The 21,946-nt window shown below is 43.2% G+C and overlaps 1 protein-coding gene across 1 annotated transcript in view; it reads right to left on the bottom strand.

Moving 5' to 3' along the window:
* Nucleotides 1-21,946, bottom strand: part of T265_14928 (hypothetical protein) — a gene marked incomplete at both ends in the record, with an annotated part of 62,005 nt that overhangs the window by 21,776 nt on the left and 18,283 nt on the right. Inside the window, 8 exons of the mRNA XM_009175811.1 lie at nt 5,359-5,514; nt 8,286-9,031; nt 9,383-9,410; nt 9,864-9,966; nt 11,036-11,133; nt 12,592-13,140; nt 16,720-17,100; nt 20,784-20,934. Of these exons, the coding sequence (XP_009174075.1) occupies nt 5,359-5,514; nt 8,286-9,031; nt 9,383-9,410; nt 9,864-9,966; nt 11,036-11,133; nt 12,592-13,140; nt 16,720-17,100; nt 20,784-20,934 (2,212 nt within the window). The remainder of the gene's footprint in view (nt 1-5,358; nt 5,515-8,285; nt 9,032-9,382; nt 9,411-9,863; nt 9,967-11,035; nt 11,134-12,591; nt 13,141-16,719; nt 17,101-20,783; nt 20,935-21,946) is intronic.

Raw genomic sequence — 21,946 nt, 5'->3', positions numbered from 1 at the left:
TTTAGCCTGATTATTTTGCAATGAATAAAGTTTTGCCGAAACATGCACAAGACCGTCAGCACGGTTCCATTTGCTGGATACCAATTGTCCATGCGGAGCGGCACTCTAACAGTACATTAGTCCATTTCACATGGTTTCATTCATTAGCCCCGGATAATAGACTGTTACACCCATCTCACCTTTCTTGCGGTTGTCACTCACTTTGTAGGTGTGGCATCTGCTAAATCACCTTGAATCTCAGGTACACTCTTTATTCCGCTGAATATTGATGATAGCGGTCTTATTCAACCTGTCGCGAACACCTGGTCTAATTATATGACGCCCGCCAAAAAAGTAGATTGGATGTTTCTTTCGTTGCAATTCCCAGTCCATGCAACTCTGGAACAATGTATGCCTATCCTTAGCTTAAGGAGAGTGATGAGACACGTGACACACTGCACTTGCATCAACCAGTCCACACAGTTCATTTTTTGTGAGTACATGCTTTCTTAGACCGATGGTCAGTATAATTTATGCGCGCTACTTCTGATATGAGATTTGGGTGTTGGCTACACTCTCATTCTGAGTACTCCATGTCGGCAGAGGAGAGGTTCATAGCATGATGTTTTGAATTTCCAATAGAAATTTCCAAGTAAGTTGAAATGATGAGGTGAACTGTAAAACTACCGCATCATTGCTGGGGATCATCAGCGATGGAGATCCGAACTCATGAACTCCCAACCAATAGCTGAAATCTAACCTGTTCCTTTACAAGCGGCTTGTCGGTGGCGTGACTAGCTCACACATAGGATGCAGCGCTGTTCATCTTCCAACCGCATCATTCACTTCATGTGACTACGTGCTGACGGTTTCAGTAGAGTTTTGTTCAGTATGGTCCACTTGAAACTAAGCCATTCAGTGCCGACCAGCGACGGTACTCACGCTGGTGACCTTCGTAACGGAGAGAATAGAGTGATTGTTGTATCATCTGGGGTCGTGTACAGTTTAGACTTTATTAAGTGAATAAAAACGTGCGGATTGTTTTAGGCACCGGATAAAACCGAAAATTCGTTGCCAGATATGGATAAAAAAAACTTAGCTAGAGATCCGAAATTTTCTAGGCAGCCCCTACTACCTGAGTGTAGTTACGCTTGGAATCCAAAGGAATATCACTTACTACATACTGTACATCACTGAACGTTATAATCGAATTTACAATCAGTTTTCATTTACACAATAGGTTTGGTGTCTATCTAGAGAAAATATACCTAACACCATCTTTTATCCAATGGGAACATGATAGCAGTTTGGTGACAAACAGAACAAAGCTTAACCGAACAAACGTAAGATAAACCACGTAGTGAGGCATGTGATATCCTAGTCTACTTCGACAAGTTATCCCGCCAGTAATGAATCTGGAGCCGGTGGTCGTTGGCTTGTTCGCTGAGCTGGGCAATTTGACTGCAAACGTTTCATCACCAATTGAGGTGATATCATCAGTGCGTTATTGTGGAGAGTAGGAGTGCGTAGCGCACTCTCTACGCACGCGCGCGCTACTCCTACGCTCCACAATAGCGCACTGATGATATCACCTCAATTGGTGATGAAACGTTTGCAGTCAAATTGCCCAGCTCAGCGAACAAGCCAACGAGCACCATCTACGCTACCTGAGCTACCAACATTTTCCTCTATAGAATCTGGAGCTTTTATACTACGCACTAGTTTAGGAATTGGTTTCCAGTAGCAATCAGTAAGAAAAAAGCCCAGAACTTCACTAACACTACCAAAACAGCTGACTGGGCTACAGTGCCCGCACAAACCCACTAACTCAAGAGCGGTTGTTTAGTTCGCTCCAAAAGTCATGGTCTTGTTGAAATAACGTTCAGTTTTACAATAAAGTGACCGTGTGATGCTTGTGACCGTTTTAGTTGTCTAAACAATGGTAACTGAGGAATTTGGAGAAGTGGGGTTTGTGTTGACTGCAAAATGTTCGTAAATATCGTCACTATTGGACAATGGTTCTTTTAAAATGTCCAACTCAGTTAAGTTATTATGTGCAATACGTCAATTTCAACTGTTACATTTAATCGAAAATTGGGGATGAAGTGAGGTACATTCAGGCAGAGGTAGAGACGGCCTCGTCAGTTAATTAATGTTGATGCAGGGATCGTTCGTCTCGGAAGAACATGATATTGTTAGATTAGGAGAGCTCCAACCTGTTTCTTTAAGACGTATAAAGCACCTTACTGTGACTTATCTAGAATTTACTGTCCTGATTCTCACTGAGTTTAACCGGAATAGGTACTGCTACCAACTAAGGTCTGTGAGCAACTCGGTCTAACTCGGCTTAACTCGGTTTATAATGCAGTCAACTTCAACTATCACATGTTTCTCGTGTGTTTATCGTGCTTTTGGGGACTGGTTGGTTTAAATTGACTGATTCTTGGGACTTCCGCGCAATCATATACCCCTTTTTTAGTCGATTAGTTAGTTCTTTGTAAAAATGATCAACTGATACTCCCACCTGTTTGGGAACCGTTCATTTCCCTGACAATTTCAATCTGTTCTTATTAAAATTCCTCCCTAGCACATAGTTAGTAATTTATGACACTTCCCTTATCGCCGTCGATGATTCTGATGTGCAAAAGCATGGAAATTTATCACTCTAACATTTTTAATAGACATTAGACTATTCTTTTCTCAAGGATGGCGGTGGATTTCTCAGCCAGTACATGTCTAGCCTATTTGGGTTTATCTGGGAGGAGACCATCCCAGACAACTGGGGTGAATCGATAGTGGTAGCCATTTTCAAAAAGGGTACTCGCAGTGAATGTAGCGACCACAGAGGTGTTAGCTTGACGCCTGTTGTGACAAGGCTTCTGGCGTCATTGGTTCTTCGTCGTCTCATGGCGGCACGCGAAGTCTTGACTCGTGAGAACCAAGCGGGATTTCGACCAGGTAGAGGCTGCGTTGACCACATCTTCACACTCCGTCAGGTGTTAGAGCAACGCCACATGTACAGACGGCCCACAATCCTGGTATTCCTTGACTTCAAGGGTGCGTTCGATTCTGTTGATCGATCAGTTCTGTTAACTACACTTGCTCAACAGGGTATGCCCCAGAAGTTTGTAAACATAATCCGATCTCTATATTCACATACTTCTGGGCAGGTGAGGGTGTATGGTGAGCTCTCCAAAGGCTTTCCTACAAAAAGTGGTGTCAGACAAGGATGTCCACTCTCCCCATTTTTGTTCAACTTCGTCATCGATGAAATAATGAGGCAAACACTGGATGGTTTTCAAAACCCCGCTGTTCAAACTGTTGCTGGCGAGAGCCTTTTCGATCTGGAGTACGCAGATGACATCGTCCTCATCTTTGAAGACCATAGTGAAGCACAAGCCCTGTTGAATAAACTGACCGCCATCATACCATCATTTGGCATGCGCCTTGAACCTTCAAAGTGCAAAGTCCTGCTTCAGAACGTGCCATCTGCGAACATATCCCTTACAATTCAAGGAGAACCACTGGAGATTGTGGAAAACTTTACGTACCTCGGTAGTTGTATTAGCTCTGACGGAAGTGTGTCTGATGAAGTCAGTGCAAGAATCTCAAAAGCTCAAATCACGTTTGCTAATTTGCGTCACTTGTGGCGTCAAAAAGGCGTCTCACTTGATCTTAAGGGTCGTGTGTACCAGGCTACAGTAAGGGCTGTGTTGTTGTATGGGTAGATGATGTGAGACCTCTTCAGGTTTTCGACCACCGATGCCTCAGAAGCGTTGCTGGTTTCGGATGACGTCAGCGTATCAGTAACGAGGCGATTAGAAAACTGGTATTTGGTTGTGCTGCAGGCACCTCAATCCGGGAAAACATCCAGCACCATCGACAACGATGGCTCGGTCATGCGCTACGCATGCCGAAACACCGTCTAGCGAGACGAGTGTTGTTCTCCGTGCCTCCTTCAGGATGGCGCAAACCGCGAGGTGGATAGCACATGACTTGGCAAAAAGGCGTGAAAGAGATCACGAAGGGTTTGGGTGTTGTTGGTGTTGTGCGCCTTCAAGGATGGGGTCCCCGTGACCCCGTCTGTGCTTGGCTGGAGACGTTGCAAGAAATGGCGGCTAATCAATGTCAGTGGAGTTCGTGCTGTCAGTTTCTTTCCAGATTGTCTGATTGAGCGGTTGGAGGTTGTACGCCAGTGCAGCATCAGTGGCAACACTGATGTTGCTGTCTTTGATGATGATGATGATGACGATGATGATTCTTTTCTCATCGTTTTCATCATCAGAAAAAGCAAACCGCCGACAAAATTTGTCCTAAGCTGTCGGTCTATCGTTGCGACCGAATCATTGGATCTGCTCACCTAATTCCTCTTTCAGGCTGTTAAATGCTGGGCTATTTTCTGCGCTGTAGCAGCATGTTGGCCAATGTTATCAGATGTAATCATCGACGACAGTGACGAGTTGTTAGCCGTAAACGTCATCAGCTCGCTTGCTAACCCGTGATTTCAGCGACGGATACAGTACATGATAATACTCACATGCAACCGCAGAAATAACCAGTTCAAGATGGCTACTTTTGCGTTCATTTGCAACAGGAGCGTTCTTGGAGACTCTAGGTTTGACCGTTCACTTGGGAAAACATGTCACAATATGTGATTCGAGGATAAAACCACATTGTTTCTTGCAACCGGATAATTGCAATCGTATTTTACAAGAAACTGATCTAAACGGCTGCTTACAAAGTTCTCTGTTAACGAATGTTGTCTAGCACGGTCGTTGCGCGGATTCTGTGATATCCTACGGATGTGTCGTATCGACATGATACTAGGTGGACATGTAACCAAGACACTTATCCGAACATAAGCAGAAATGTTCCGTTTAGCCCACCGTTAGTTGGAAACAGATTATAGTACCAAAGACATCATTGGCGCTTTTGCCATTTGTACTAATTCTCTAGAACAAGCACCTCAATCAGAAAAATGGGATAAAAGCCATCGGCTTACCTGTGTCAGAAGTGGACAGGTTAACAGTTGCCTGCGGATTCAACCCAGGAATATTCTGTCCGACTAGGAAACAGAATGTTTTGTTCCGAGTGACGCACCACATGAACGTTCTAATTGATGAATATCGTTCATAAGTCTGAATTAGCCTACGGGCAGCACGAGTGGATTGCCCATAAAGTGTAGAACAAAATCGATCAATCGCTTACTTCAGCTGTGAGAGGACAATTTGTCGGTGTGGTTGGTATAGAAACATACTATACATCTTGCCATTCCGACGAGCTACACGGAAATTTATTACCTGTTAGGGAGAAATATATTATCACATGCCTCTTAGAGGTGGTGTCTAAAGTATCCTAGAGAGAAAAATCGTGACTTACCGCGTTTTCTTCTACGTTTTCGGTGTATTATCAGAAGGAGACTGATGGAACATGCGGCAATCAGGAGCATAGCAACTAGAAGTAGCCAGAGTAGTAGACCAAGAGAGGGCTTGTTGCTGGTCGCGTTTTCCATAGACTGAGACTTCATTGGCGAAGCTGTGTGAGATCAAAATCATTAATTCGCAAATCATTAATTTGCGAAAGATAAAATCAAGAATTCACCATAAAATACAGTTCAACAGATTTTGTCTTTTAACTGAAGACAGTAGATCACAAAACTCCTACTTTCAAATGACATACAAGTGGACTTCACGTCACTTATAAATTCTGAGGTTGGCGCACATTGACTGAGACAAAGTTGCAGTCTCCTTGGTATCTGATGTCGGTTTTTCGTTGCCAGATTAATGCAGGCTGTCTGGTTGTGTCAACTTAGCATCTGGAAATAAACTCGACCATTCTTATTAGTAGGAGTTTCCGTCTGGTATTCGAAGGATTTGAGGGCAGGTCTCGTGATGGACAAATTATTCTTCATATAAACTTTGATGACTGCTAGTTAGGCCATGACCACACATGTAACTAATCTCAAAACAGAGAAACAAGGTTGAATTGACAACTAGCTGCACGCCAAAAATTCCACCCAAAAACTATGTAATAAATCTGCAAATATGTCAACGGACAGTATTCTACACTTATTCTCATTCCAAACACTTGTTTATGTGAGATTGTGATAGGGTCCAGACAAACTCGGACGAACGTGTTCAGTCATAGTATGTCCATAATGAGTTAAACGACCACACGCACTCAAGCCCGGAATCTGTCTGAAACTAGCACTCAAATTGTGGTGATAAAATGATTGCTTCTCACAAGAAACTACACCATTCATTTCGCGGGCTGCCCCTTTCGAATATTTTGAACTTTGAAGGCAAACTCATCAAAGATATCCTGTTCCCAAAGTTGCAGTTTCTGAAATCATCACAAAATTCAAAGCAACAGGCCCTGCTGTTTTCACGAAGGAAAACAGCAAAGGAGGCATCTTCTTTAAGAAGGCCTTGGATATCTTACTTTGCAATAAACGCAAAAATTCAAACACCTAGAAACGAAGAAACTTTGATTTTCCTAATGGCTTAGTTACTTCCTAATATGAGACACCGCAATGAAAGTGTACAACAACATTCATCCGGATTCATCAGTGGACAGCCACTGCCAGCAGTTCAGTTCCTCAGCACATCCGATCCAGTGTTCCAATACACCTCATTACTGAAGTGTGCACTGTTTCAGCATTGACTTCAAGTAATCTAGCCGAAGAATTTGATGTGGAATGCGTGATAACTAGGTATGTGTTGAGTTACTGTCGTATTCATTATCACACAACAGACGTCATCATGGCCGTTCCCTTGTTCACTGAGCTGGGCAGTTTGGTTGCAAGCCTTTCATCACCAGTCGAGGTGACGTCATCAATATATTAATCATCATCATTGCTTGTCGCGTTTTCCAGTAGTTACGTTAATCTAGATGGATTACAACTGGCCTGGTGTAAACTATATGACGGAGAATGACGGTCATCAAAATGGTTTTCCACACTGCTCTCGTGCTATCGGGTCACAACTAAGCAAAACAGTGGACAAACTGGAATATTCTTTCAAATCAAAGTGGAAAACTCTATCCCATCTTCAGAAAAAAGTTGCTGCCTTCAGTATTCGAATGTGATTTCACCACACTGCACGAATTGCACAGTACAGCTGTTATTGTTCACTCCTAACATGGTATACATCCGTCAAATCAACACTTCGTTGGAACGATGTGAAAAACTTCCATGGTACAGCGGCTTTCCAGAAATCAATCACATCTACTTACATGGTAAAACAGCTGCTGAAATTGAAAATTTTTATAATGTTATCATCGTCTAATTTCGACACAGACAGGGAGTTACTCTAAAGCAGAGGTTTTTGCGATAAAATGGTTCTATCCTTTGATATGATGATGAGCTTACACGCAGGATGAAACTGTTCGTTAAAGGACGGTGGGTTTTGTCAGAGTACCAAACAAAGCATTGGTTCCATAGACTAAGTGTGGCCAAATTTAAATCTTTCGCATCTGTGGTAATATTTCATCACATAATCGTGCAAAGTAGTTCAATTCCCAAGAAAAGCTGCCAAAAATTGGCCGTTTCAGGAGCTGGTGTCTAATTCGCTTAGAAGGCTGTATTCCACTAACCAGAACATCATCCTCTCCGTGTAATACGTTGGCAACAGCTAATGCTCAGAACATTTGATGGTTAGCCAGGATAAGTTGTTTTCTACTACACCAAATTTTAATTACTGTTATCACTTGTCTTACCTACCATAGTAGACAGACAAAGAAACCTGGCACAATTTCTTGCGGTCAGCCAACCGGTGTTGACAAAACCAATGGGAATGAGCTCCAAACTATTTTTCAAAATCCTTTTCTTTGAATTCCTGCAAAAATTGTTCTTTGGCCAAAAAAGTAGATTTTCTACGTGTCTTAACAACATATAATGGCTTATATCCATAACTATTGTACTTAGCTTGTACAATAAGTGTGAAATTCGCATCCGAATATTCGTGAACAAAACCAGTTTATAGTGACCTGGAGGATGACCCCATGCTGGAATGGGTTCCTCAGAAAGTACGATCTTGTTGAGTTTTTAATGTCTCGTATATGTACATCGATCAAAGTGCAAAATACTGTATATTAGTTTGTGTTTCAACTTACAGAACAATGGTCTTTTGGGGTAATGTGAGGAAAGACATAATCTGAGTTTTATCTTTATGATACTTGGCAGATACGTTGTTTTAACTTACAACTCGATAAAACTGGTCTATAGAGGTAAAAGTATGGCGTAGCAGTTTTGTGTTGTCTTCAGAGGTCAGCTTACTGATGTATGAGGTGCAAGATCTTATACTCACCAGAATCTTCATAAAACCATTCGGTGCTTCTCAGGAGGCCACCGTAAGCATTATAAAACCGGAACTGATATGTCAGGCGCGCGACCTGTGCCCAGTCAATCTCATAACTTTTAGGCCTGTCGGGATATTCTGATAAAGTATGGTCCCGGCCTCGAGAGACTACCAACAAGGAACGTCTAACCGGATCGCCGGATCCTGATCTGATTCTTTCATCTTGTCCTGGACCGAGTGGCTGTTGAAAGTACCACGGGGAGCCAGCAGGTGATGGGTGATATGTTTCTGTAGATAGCAGATGAACGGTTGCAAGTCCTTTCTCCGGTTGCTCAAGCAGACGGTCAACGCACACTGGGGGATCTACTGGTTCTCCGGAAGAGGATGACTCCAACAGTGGTTCATTTGTTTGCGCGTAAACGCTGACCTGATCATCACAGTTTCCGTTTGAACTGCTGTCCATGGATTTAGGTGCAGGAAGTGTACATACGCGTAGTAGTATACGAGAAATGCTGTCTTTGTCCGACCCAATCGATGGGGTTTCGCGTTTGTTTGCAGGTTGCAGTTGATTCTGAATCACTCTATTCTCGCCCGCGTGAGGCATGTACATTTGGGCTCTCATAAACTTTGGATCAAATCGAAGTTGTACGGTAGCACCTGTTCGCCTAAATTCTATCTTGTAGGTGTTATATTCGGATGACGCTGGAAGTAAACACACACAAGTGATCAAAAGCGCACGTGAAAAGCAGTGAGTTCTAAATTACGCCTTACCAGTTGAAGTTGTCCAGTTGCAACAATGATTCCTCGAACAACTTATCCACACAACGTCTCCAGGAATCACCTACTGCTGAAATTGGGCATTTCCTTATACACAATCTACCTATCATAATGAGAACCCAGAGCTACCCAAGTAGTATCGTATTTTATCATCTCAATGTCTGTCAATAAGATCAAAATTTAGCTGAAAAGCTCACAGTTGCACTTTGGTTTTCCCCTACTTCCAGAGTGAATTACTCGCTGCGTATTTATTTTGCACACTTATTGTCGCATATTGCATGAAGCCACGAGACGTTTGGGTTACAAGGCGGTTTTCACGGTGAACTCACCTGATCTCTCGTTTATGATATACTTCATCTGAATAAGTACCTACCTGATGAGCCCCAAGAAGGGCGAAAACGGCCGTGGGCTGTTGAAGAGTTTTTAGAAACCTCGTGAGTAATTTCCTTTGTGATTTAGACTGTTTCCTTGCGGATTTATTCTCTGGGAGAAACAAGGCTCAACTGCATGCACTTTATTTGCGACACATGCCTACCATGACCACAAGTCCTATGCTAATGGATCTCTGTAAAGTAGAAGTCGTGGGGACAATCTGGAGCTTGGCCTCACTGCATTAAGTGTGTACCTGAATTGGTAGTTCAACCGTGCATTCGAATACACCTAATATGAAATGCACTGACCAGTTCCGTAGAAAATGGCGCCATCCTGCACTCATTTTGTTGCCGTATGGTACAAATAATGTCGTGACTTCGCAAGGCGCCACGGGATTTCGCCAAGTCACCTAATCCATATTCATTCGCTCCTAATTACCTGTCACAAGGGTCCTGATGACTGTCTTAATCGGAGTGTTTGGACGCATCGCTGCTCGGATTTGACGCACGGGGCAAATAATTACCGTTGTTTGTGTGCATTCCTACAGGTATGTCAGTCAGATGACTTGTGCACAGGTTATGCAACCACCGTGATTATGGACAAAATCATAGTCAACTTCGTCTCGAAAAATAAGTCGCAGATCACGACCTCAGAGCAATCCGGTCAAGGTTTTTATCAGGCTATTCAATGTGGTCATCATGGCTGTCCATTTTTATTTGGTGTGCATTTGCTTCAGTGTCCTCCGATAAAAAGGAGCTATTCATTTTCATAAAGGAAACTACTCGCAAGGTTGCTAAAAACTCTTCGACAGCCCACGACCTGTTTCGCCCTTCTTGAGGCTCATCAGGTAGGCGCAGTCCCCGAGTTTCCGTCAGCCTAATGTTCTACTTGAACCCAAATTGGACTGTTTTCGACAACCTTGTGAGTAGTTTCCTTTATGAAAATATACTGCGATATCTCGAATATCGTGCCAACTGAAGCATGAGGCGGCCTGCGTGCAGCACATTCAGCTGTAGAATATCACAAACGAGAGATTCAGTTGAGTATTTCGTGAAAACCAAATTGATTTGCAAACGAGCGTATTTCCCGATAGCTATTCATTTGTTTGGTGGGCACAGCAATCTCCTTATGAGTGACCTCGGAAGTGAAGACATCCTTGCCAAAAAGATCATTACGCTAACATTTATTTTCCGACACAATTCTTGAAGAAACGGGTTCTATAAACCATGTTCGTTTCACAGTTTCTTCTCCAAGATGAAACACTACAACAGAATTTTTCTGCGCCACTCACTAGTCAGTGGGTAAGTCCGCCATTCAAATCCAAGATTATCACCGCAACTGCTGCCTTCTAGTTTTGAAGAACTTGTCAATGCCAAAGCCCCCATACTTCCTCCGGACAGCATGCCAACTAGGCCTAAAAAGGGTGTTAGACCTGAACGTTTAAAGTGTTGCAGAGATGCACTATCCCACCATATCATTGTGACCTTGCTGGCTGAAAGTGACTCATCTTGACTGGTAACTAAGCCTTGATTGCGCGAGCATTTCCTTGTGCATAAAATATCTTCATTTCTGGTTAGCAGCTGACAGGCCAAGTTGCAAAACAAACTCACTTTGACAAAATATTGAGCAAAGTATTTTTCAGTCAACTGGAAAATGTTTGGGACCGAGTGAGTAGTAATCGTTTTGTAACTAGTTGGTGGGTTTTTCGCTGGGCAACGTTTCGCTTTTGACACAAAAGTTTCGTCATGCCACGTTAGTATATTATCAGAACGATCGGGTTTTAAGGCAGTAGGAAACCAATCTTTGAGATGTCTTGTGACTAGCCGATTTGGTCAGTGATTGGTTTTTTCCTAAAGTTCCTGTTTGCTGGTTATTAGGGATGGCCAACACTCACGATAGATTGGTTAGGAGGGATTGTCTTCAAGCTGAATCGGCGTTTTATGACCCTGCTTTTCCGGTGTGAGATACCCTGATAGAATATTCCCCTTAGGAGTCAATCACAGATTTGATCGATCTGTGTGAGTTGGGGGTTGCCATGTCAATTGGACTGGAGTTGAATCTGCTTGGATTTTGTTCTTTTAGACAGACAGTTTTTGGTGATCAGAGTATTTGGGAAATGGACGTCCCGAAATTATCGAAGCATCCCGTGGTAATGAGCCAACGTAGTGTTTCAATTTCACTCTAAAACCCGATATGTACCTGTGTGATATACTGATTGACATGGCTGCATTTCTCAGCGCGTAAAATAACGCATAGGTTCATAACCAAGGTCGGGTCATGTTAGTGAATTGACCAGCCCCCTACTTTCAAGTGTCGTTTGATATGATTGTTTCTGATCACCTGAAACGGTGGCCCTTGTACGTTATATATATTTGCAAGGTCCGGATTGGGTGTTTCTCTCGGAAAATCGGTATTGAAAACCATTCCGTAAGAGTATTTCCATGAATTATCTCCATTCAACCAACTCAAACAGGTCCCATGAAACAAATATTAAATAAAACTGGTCAAGGTTTACCTGACTCTGAATAAGACGCGAGTGTTGCCCAGACCATTCATGTTTACTCACACAACTCGCCGGATATGGCCACCGTGCATCCGAGTCAATAATGCCTCATTAATTCAGTTGGTTTTCTTTGTGAGGCTCGAAAACTCTTTTGCGTGAGCCTTGTATGGAAATTCAATTGTTCAAATTCAATGTCAACAAAACACACATGTTAATCACTATGCGAATTACTGAACCTGCTACTAAAGGAGAAGTAGTTTCCTTTGCAAGCCTAAGAAAGTGTTTTTACTATCAGAAGCTAAAAAACTGTAGTGTGTATCACGGAGAGATTTTGATAAACTTCCTCCTATCTGTTTGTTCGCTGCGCTGAAATTACTCACATCTAGTGTCTACCAAATGATCAGAGTACACACGTATTTTCGACACTGTCATTAATCGGGACTTCTCGACACATGGATCGATAAGCCTTTTATGTAATAAGCGCAACATTTTTGCTGGCACTCCAAGTATCGAGTCATAACACTACAACGCATTTGCCAGGTCTGCACGAAAACTGGACCCCGTGAAATAAAATAATTCACCAGCTCGGGCGCCTAGCTTGGTTGATTGAGCCAGTAACCATGACACCAGTAACATGACATCTGCCTTCTACAAAGGACTCACCCGGTGGTTGGAGGCGAGCAAGGAACGTTTTGCGTCCGCTAGGGTGTTCAATCTCAAGCATATAATCCCCGTAGTCCGTTGTTGCTACTGAGGTGAGAAACAGTCGGTAAACCAACGTAGGTATTTTCTTCAGACTTTGATTTTGCTGCAGACTGGTGGCACGTCCCAAGTAGTTAGAAGCAAAATTAACCAGGATAACGTCACTCCAAAGACGATCATCATACTTTTGAGCATTTGTTACTGGACCTCGGGAGATCACGGAGAGTATCTGTCTAGAAGTGACAAATGAGTTGGTGACGCCTTCCGATTTTGGCACTTTGAACCAAACGAAACTGTGGTTCGTAGATTGCTCTCGCACTTTATTGGCTATGCTCAGTAGACCAGCAGGTTGACGGCAAAAAGGAAGCTTGTTGGGCGTAAAGTACCGCTCGTATTTCGCAATTCCACTCGTGGGATACGGAAATGTCCACACGTACAATTCCATCACAACGGGTGAACCCACAGCTGCAGTGAACACGGTGGCACCATGTGGGACTATTTCCGGTGGGACTGGAAATAACACCGAGAATACATGTCATTGGTCGTAGAGCCAAACCGCACATTACAAACAATGTGTCCCGCTGAATAAAGTAAGGTGGAAACCTATAGCATAAGAAACAACTATGGGATCGGAGAGAAATGACGTACTAAAAAATTAACTGGTCGGAGAAAGAGTCCAGAATAACTTACGCCGGGAAGCTGTTACACGATGAGGCAGTCAACACCAAATCATGTGACATGAGGCGCGTGACCGGGGAATGGGTGGTGCTGTTAATGTGTATTGATTCATAATTTATAATCTACTCGTGGCCCGCTGACATACTATTCATCTACTGATCAGAAGGACGTCCGTTGTGAGGTTAGTGAAGTGAGTTCAGCTAAAGGTTCGCAGCATAGGGTGGCTGAACGTCTAACTACAATTTCGAAATTTACTCATCACGTCAACAGTACTCTAAGTACTTAAAAACAGCAGCATCGGACCTTCCAAAATTTTGGATATGCTTCTCCAGACAATAACGTTTAGTCTGGCAATGTCGGATCAGCTTCAAGCTGTGGCGAAATAATTCAATTTATGCTTGCAATATTTAACCAAACAACTCGTAATGAAAAACTTTGATGATATTAGAATTTACTTGTTTGGTACTCAAATAGTGGGCCATTGTGAGTCTGAATACAATTGATATCAAACTGTTCCCACATACGCCTAACGAAATGCTCAGTTGAAACCGTGCAATGGCACTTGTATGACTTGTTTCCTCAAGGAAACTCCATGGTTTGACGCAAAACCCTTTGGAAAGCAATATGATTGTCAGTGCAAAGAATGAGTTTTTTGGTATACCTTCGGTTCTTTTCGTGTGCTAGAAAGATTCTAGGTTACTCTTAAAGTCGTGTATAGTGGTAACCGTTTTTTGGATCACGTGATGCGATGCTCACTTTACTGGTGGACTGTGGTATATGTGAGCTGAATGACAACCTGAGTGAAACCCTGAGGTTAAGATAGACAGCAGGGCAACGAAAACCATACAGCTGAGTCTATGCATTAGTTTATCACTGATTCACAATGCGTACAATCCTGTGATTTGTACTAAGGGAATCTATTTCACATTTATCACGCAACCGCATTAGGTTAGTCCAAAATTTATTTGTGAGATCCACAGTAGCATTTAGAGAGCTGTTCGGAGACCCGTTCATGCTTGTAGATTAGCGCTGACCGGGTAGAGTGCTCAAAACCCCCGGAGGTGTCATTGCCGTGGAGCAGCATGAACGTGGAGTGCTAAGATTCCAAAATGTACACAGAATATGTTGTTCGATGACTAGGTTCTTTTGATCCATCGGCTGATGAACTGGGAAAAATAGTCTTAGGTTTGCACAGTAACCTCTAACTGCAAACTGAAAGTAGCAATGACGTTTTTTTTGTGTGTTCGAATTCGGCAGTACATCTTCACTAATATCAAGGGAAATTTACACCTGCAACCTCATGCCTAGGCTGAACACTTCACAACAAACTGAGTCTCGGTAATAGGGTCATTGTACACCTGGACACACATAAAGGTTTTTCAAATGAAACTGTCTGTCACGGGTGTCCATGGTCGTGCTCACTACGGGAAGCATGAGTAACTTTTTTTCACATCTTGATATGTACAGTAGACATGCAATGTATGAAACTAGTGTTCGATATATTTTTTCTCATGGTGGCGTGCACACTCCTTCTACTTGTAAAACCTGCTAGATTTTTCGTCTAAGTGTCAGTAGACTCGGAGTGGTACATAGCCAAAACAGAGAAATCAGGACCACAGTCTATTGTAAACACCTTGGAGGAAAACGAGTAACTTCCTGAGGAGTATCTCCTTCCTATACAACAGAGATAATTGGTACAAAAGTCATGTCGATCTGAGAAATATTCTTATTTATACGTGTAGCAGGCACCAACATGGACTATCGAGAGACTCTCAGATGGAAAATTCTTAGTCGGTAGATTGGATAAATCGCAGGCGTGCATTCAGCTGTTCCGTTCAAATTCTCTGAGTTAGAGCAGAGCGACTGTTGCAATTTACCTAAAGTTACCTGGCCTACGGGCACCTGTTGCTTCAATTGTCTGGTCAGACATGGGAAGAAAAGGATGTAATTTCGAAACAGGCTTACTGGCAAATTACACTGTTTTCAACAAGCCTTAAACTGGCACGATATTGGAGATGTGGCGATACGGTTTCCTGATAGCACACAAGACCCATGTTGACTAAAACGTGTTGACAGCCCACTGACGTTTTCGTCATTCTGAGGTTCATCAGTTGGTGTTTTCTGTCACGAGAGCACTAAGATATTTCCACTGCTGTATGAGCTGTGACGAGGCAGCATTCGTGCAGTACAGTTATTTGAAGAACGTCATAAAAGATGCCACGTTGAATCTACCGTACCGGATGTAATTTATTATTTGCGTACAATGTGGCAAACAACTAGAACATGTCTGATTGAAACTCGGTGCCTACGACTCCCTGGTGATCCCTGAGACAGAAAAAATTGGTGACGAGATGTTAAAGGCTAATTTTCAACCTTAATTGTGGTGAGTTCCGCCCAACGGGAACATGTTAGTTTTGGTAGAATAAAACCCATTCCCCCATATAGTGATACCTCTCAACTCTCTTATTCTGGCACCAACAGAATCTGATCCGCTTACTGAGCTTGTCCACTGCCTTGTAAAATTTCCCTCTTCAATCAAGACGACATTATCGCTCAGCGACAAACACAAAACTGCATCATTTTACTCGTACTTAAACGCAACCATTGTTGGCCACCCTGCATACTTAGTGAGAAAGGCTCCCATGCATTCCGTAAATGGCACTGCCATTGTGCATGTCCATTATGTCCTAATAAGGTTACATTAAAACTGGTCTGGTATGTGTCAATGACCCACTTACCCATAGGTGTTCGTCACCTGTCTGCTAGACCTGTTCTGACTTGTTATGTCGTGCACTCGTGTGATCGCACCGCTTATCAGAATCACGAGACTGGCCTCAGAATGGACGACCGCAACACACCCATATCTGGCGCGTGAACTATGGCCATACGCTGGGCCGGTCGGTGGCAGAATTGCGCATTTGTTGACCACAAGAAAGTGGACAATCGTGGTTTGTTGTATAATTTTGTTCCCCTGTGTGCAAATAGTACTGTAGGTCTTTCGAATCCGATTCTCTGTTTTGCTATTCGGGATCGTCAAACCTACGTTCGGCTCAGAGTTTCGTACATCGATGTCGGCAATCTTTGTAGGTGTTGACCTATCATACGTGCCTCAGAGGTCTAAAACTGAAACCCAATCAAAGCTTAGTTTTTCCTTCGGCAAACGCACCAAAATGAACGACGGATTTACAGCTGGTTCTGTGTTTCTAGGGTATCTTTGTTCTATATACAACGCAGAAAAAAGACTCGTTTGATTGCATGATTTCTCCCGTTCTTATTGCATTGAAAAAGTAATAATTTCCCTCAACGATCTTTTCTACTTGAGCAATCAAATTTTAAAACATTCAGCATTCTGACTTCCGTTTATGACTAACTTCAAACGTCAGGATTTCAGTGGACATGTGGCCAACTTACATGCAAACTGAACCATCTTGGTTACGTGTGTCGAACCACCAGGTCCCTCCAAATGGCACGTATATTCTCCGAAATGGGTTATCTTTGGATGCCGAATCGCCAACACCGGATGAATGTGATTCTCCAAAAGGCTCCGAGAAACCTCATTTCCTTGAGCATCTGAAGGATGAGGGAACGTGGCGTGGAACGTCCAAGAAAACTTCCACGCAACCGAATGATCGACAAAATTGTGCGTAGCTAGTAGGGAGCGATTCGTAATACCGTAGACGTTTGGAAATGCCGGACAACCACCAGTCGCAACGCATGTCAATGAAATATGTGATGGAATTTGGGACTCAATCTGGGAAGGCGCCTCGAGATTGATCGTCATCGTTGGTGGGTCTGAAGTTCAGAGAACATGAGTAAAAGTAGCATAGCTAAGGATACCCTCCTCGCTCAGCTGTCTCAACAACAGATTTCAAAAAAATACTTCTGTGGGCTTGCAAAATAACATTTCACGGTTTCTTATTTTCTTAGCCGTAAACATCATCAAATCCACAGGAATTTTGGATTTTTCTTCCTCAACCACGATAACTTCTGTAACTGTAGCTCAGATGTGTAAAACAAGCAAGTGAGTAAATCAAAGAAAATCCCTTGCAGTGCCCGGCCAATTAGCTATCCAAGCCACTCGGAATAAGAATATTGTACTGATTATGTTTACTAAGCAGCAGTAATGTAAAATTAACGGGGCTCCGAGATCTGAAAATTTTCTTAACCTCAAGAGTTTTTTGACAAATCTAGACCGACTTCACTGGCTTTGCATATTCTGCAGGCTGGACGTAGAGCCCTAATGAAGACGAAGCCAAGCTGCACTAAAACTCACTTAGAGGTGCGCGAAAGCAATACTGAGTGCGCGATGCCTGAGAGACCATAATATGATCTGCTACATAATTAGGATCATACTGCTGATCCACGATGGAGTGGTGAGCGGGAAATGTTGTATTCATTCTAATGAACCAGTTGATTTTGATGAAGACTTTGATGATCTGGTCAACCTGTCGCTAAATTACCATTCATGAATTTGAACTGCCAATTCTACATTCCATGATGGATAAAGACAGTTTCTTCAGCAAGAACGCAGAGAACTCATGGAGCTCTCTGTAGCCATACAGCTTTGCAGTAATAGGACACTAGCGAGGAGTTGTCAGAACAGTGTTTTAAAAGTTCAAAATTAATTAGTAGTGAGCATAGGTTGGAAGAGCAAGAAGCGTACTTGGGAGAGGCTAACTGTTAAGAACTGTCGTAAACGCCTCAGTGATATAAGTCGGGTTACTACTTTGAGAAAGATATGTACCTATTTCTGCGGTTCAGAGGAGATCGTCTGAAAAACGACATAATCCATAATGAATTCTGTCTCAAGACAAGGCTACAGCACGGCGCAGCTCTACCGAATGTGGACTACTCGAAGAACTAACCTCCAAAAGCGCGAAGCAATGCCTTCGGAGACCACGCGATGCTCAAGTGAGTTTCATTTTCTGTCTGATAAACTCAGTTACTAACCCCCGTTTATATACAGTGTGCATTCTTTGAGTCTCGCGACTCACGGGCGTAGAAAAATATTGCAACACATCGGTAAGTTCCTTCTACCTACAATGATTCTATGGATACAGGACCGTGTAGCGTAGTAAACAATACTACAAATGAGGTATTGATGACAGACAAAATCAATCTGCTGACCTGAATAGCGGAAATACGTTTTTTGTTTGAAAATCAGTCTAGCGAACAATAATTGGGATAGGGCCGATGAAAGTGTGTTTCGTCTTATCGCTCACATAGCCGCGCACTAGCGAATAGTTACGAAACGCTTGCAAGCCAATTGCCTGGTTCGGTGAAAGATCCACTGACATTGGCCAATGGCCCTAAGATTTTTTCTACCTGTCCGGGAATTCGCAAAGGTCAACTTGAAATGGTGTCACAAAAGGGTGTCCTCCTGCTGGTCGCCCAAATCATACTGTTACAGGGCACTGGTGCGTCCACTTATATGTGGGCGGGATAACTGTTGGTCGTCGGCATCAGGATGGAATCCACAATCCCAATTCAGAAGAAGAGTTTTATCCATCCGATTATAAAAATCCTCTGAAGCTCCGCCCAGTACAGTGACGCAGATGGAACCTGACAAAGCCCTGGGCATTTTAGCCCTCAATTTTTGGAATATGGTTAGGGTTAAAGTATAGACAGTGATCTTGGAGCAGAATATATTGTCAACATATTGCCAACATCTCTTTTGCTTTCAACATCGTATTTCATAATTCTAAACTAATAAACCAGCTATCTACAGCTTAATAATAGGCTGTTGCCGTAAAAGCCGATTAACTCGGGGATTCTGTGTTGTATTTTGAGCGCGCCAGTAAGACGCTTAGAATCACCAGCACAAAAGCCTGACTGACCCATCTGAGATTCCGAAGGCAAGAAGTGGTGCTCCCTGGGGGGATAGTTAAACCCAAGAGTGACACTTCTTACTTCTAAACTCCTAACCACTGAGTCCATGGAAGGCATCGCTGTGCAATGAACAGACTGGATTCAACTAACTGGGCTGTCTCGTCAGCTTGCGAGACACGCCCATTTACACACCGATTTGTTTTCCACAGGAGACCGGACAGAATCGCTCACATCTGATATTCTTCTTCAGCTGAGAGGATACACCAGTACCGCAATATATTGCGCAAACGTTACAGTCTTCGGCGACCCACGAAAAGTCTCGCCCTTCGTGGAGCTCATTAGTTAAACGCACTCACCGAGTTTCCCTCAATCTTATATTCTATCTGGACCCAAGCACGAAGAAACAGGTCGTGGGATATGGACGAATTTTCAGCAACACCATGCGTAGTATGTTACCTCGTCAGTCATATAACCCGAATTTCGGTTAGGAACCTAATTTGACGAACAAACACACAGGCCGGTGAAATCATTACAACAAGAAAAGGTCATCAGGCCCTGAGACAGGTCATTATCAGGATGGATAAAAGTCCCACGTATGTCCCAGCTGTTCACATAAGCTGAGTTTCTCTGTCACTGATTCCAAAATGAAGTTGACCCGTTCCGGGGTCTGACGACCTTTGCTCTTTGTAGTGTTTTAATGGCCTGTCTGTTTGTCAAATTAGCTGTCCTAAACGTAATTCCGATTAGCGAAATGCACTCATTTGCTTACCAATTTGGTTTTGACCTGGAGCCCTGCTAAATCTTTTGCTTATGATTATATGTATGCACCCTGCGGGATATGCAAAACTGTTGAATCCAGTCTATTCTGTTTTGATGCATCTTCTTGCCTCCATGTTGCTCAGTGAGCTATAAAGCAACACACGTTGAACTAGAACACTTCTGGACCTACGTGGCTGGCTTAATCACGCAAGGATCACGGACGTGTGCGTACTTAACTGTGTTTAACCATGCATGGGCGATTCGACTGACTACGCTTAGACCAGTGCCTGAATTTATGGGTAAACGACCACGGTAACCGAAAACTTGGGACTAGTATGGGCATTTCAGGGCACCGTTTTCCAACCTAAAACAAACCTCATCTATCTAAGCCTCAGAGCAAACTTTGCGACAAATTATAACGAAAGTACTCCTGTGATAACTTCAACAGGCTTATCTTGGTCGTGTATTTTTCCCCTACATGTGGCCTCCACTTCTGTGAAGGAATCGAGTTGTATTCTGTCCACGTTCCGGTCTAATCTGTCTGTCTGTTGGATCTTGATCAGGTGGCTGTTGTTCTGTTCACCGAACTTGGCAACAGGCTTGAAAACATTTTGTCGCCATACCAGGAGACATCATCAGTGCGCAGTTGAGTGGGCGTGGTAACGAAGCGTTTGCAAGCCAGTTGCCGAGCTCGGCGAAAAGATCAACAGTCACTTGATCAATAATCAATAAACTCACCCAAACTACCAGTATTTCAACACATTGCTGCCTGTTTTGTGGTTTTCAGCACATTTGCACTATATTAGTGAGAAGTCGTGGTGGATTTATGAAGCTCTACTAGGGAAGAAGATTTGGCGTTATATTAGATGGAGTGTGGTGGGACTTACAGAGCACGACCAGTTGATACAAACGCCCGATACTTTTCAGCCACTCCACGTGAGTGACCTTGCATACAAATATTGTTCCATCTTCATCACGGGATACGTTGGTCAACGTTAACCGACTCACCACACGTTTTCCACCGTACAATCCTGGGAGCTGTGGAATGGAGTGGACGATAAGTTTGATACGAAATCCCTCGGTGATCGATAGCATCAAAAGTCAGCAACATAAGTGGCAAACATCCAGCCGTTTTATAGGCTTACCCGACTTGGATTGTATTCAGAATAACAGTAGACACTTCGCATTAGGTTGAAGTTGGCAGAGAAAACCCCTGTGGCAAGATGACTGGACGAAAACTGACCCGGGCCTGCTTGAACAAGTCAAAACCATACCCTCTATTTGAGCGCAAAAGCGACAAATAATTTTGTAAAACCTCTCCCTGTGGTAATGTTCTTCGACCAAAGAACAGCACAGTAATAACTAGGCATAGAGTAACTTTTATGGGCTAGAAGAGGGACGTAGGAAAGCTCTGGTGATGGTAACGGCCTGACGTTGAATGGACTGTAACTGGAATCATCCACTCTTCCTGTGGCCGTATCATCTAAATCATTGGTATATTTGGAAATGATGAAAGACGGGTCAAAGTTCACTCCACAGCAAATAAAGTTGCATATGTGGGATGTGTGGTATCCCACTGAAATACCCTCATAAAACCTGATAGCGTACAGCCTCTATTGGATAAGTTGTATCTACTTTCTTCAGGTGGCATTGATGCTCCTTCTAAACCGAAAGGGGAAGATATGGCTTTGGGTGTCGTATCCTGACTGATGATATAGTGATTTCCTTTCCATCCCAAACCAACCAAGGTGTGTGCACAAGCTCCTGTGGATTGGTTGATTGGGACCACCTTCGGAAGCCAATNAAGGTCATGGGTGGCCACCTCTCTGTTTACGCCACTCCGAATTGGGTATAGAAAATAGTACTCTTTTCGGTAAACGATGATTCGGCATGCGGAAAACCTGTCCCAACCAACGCAGCTTCTGGTGCTGGACACATTCTTCAATGGAAGTACCCGTTACACAACCGAAAACACGCTTTCTAACTGCCTCGTTACGGATTCGCTGACACCAACCCACACGAGCTATGGTTCTGAGACAACGATTGTCGA

This window comes from Opisthorchis viverrini (assembly GCF_000715545.1).
Source record: "Opisthorchis viverrini unplaced genomic scaffold opera_v5_295, whole genome shotgun sequence".
NCBI lineage: Eukaryota > Metazoa > Platyhelminthes > Trematoda > Opisthorchiida > Opisthorchiidae > Opisthorchis > Opisthorchis viverrini.
Note: the sequence above shows the minus strand (reverse complement) of the source record. Positions and strands in the feature narration are given on the sequence as shown.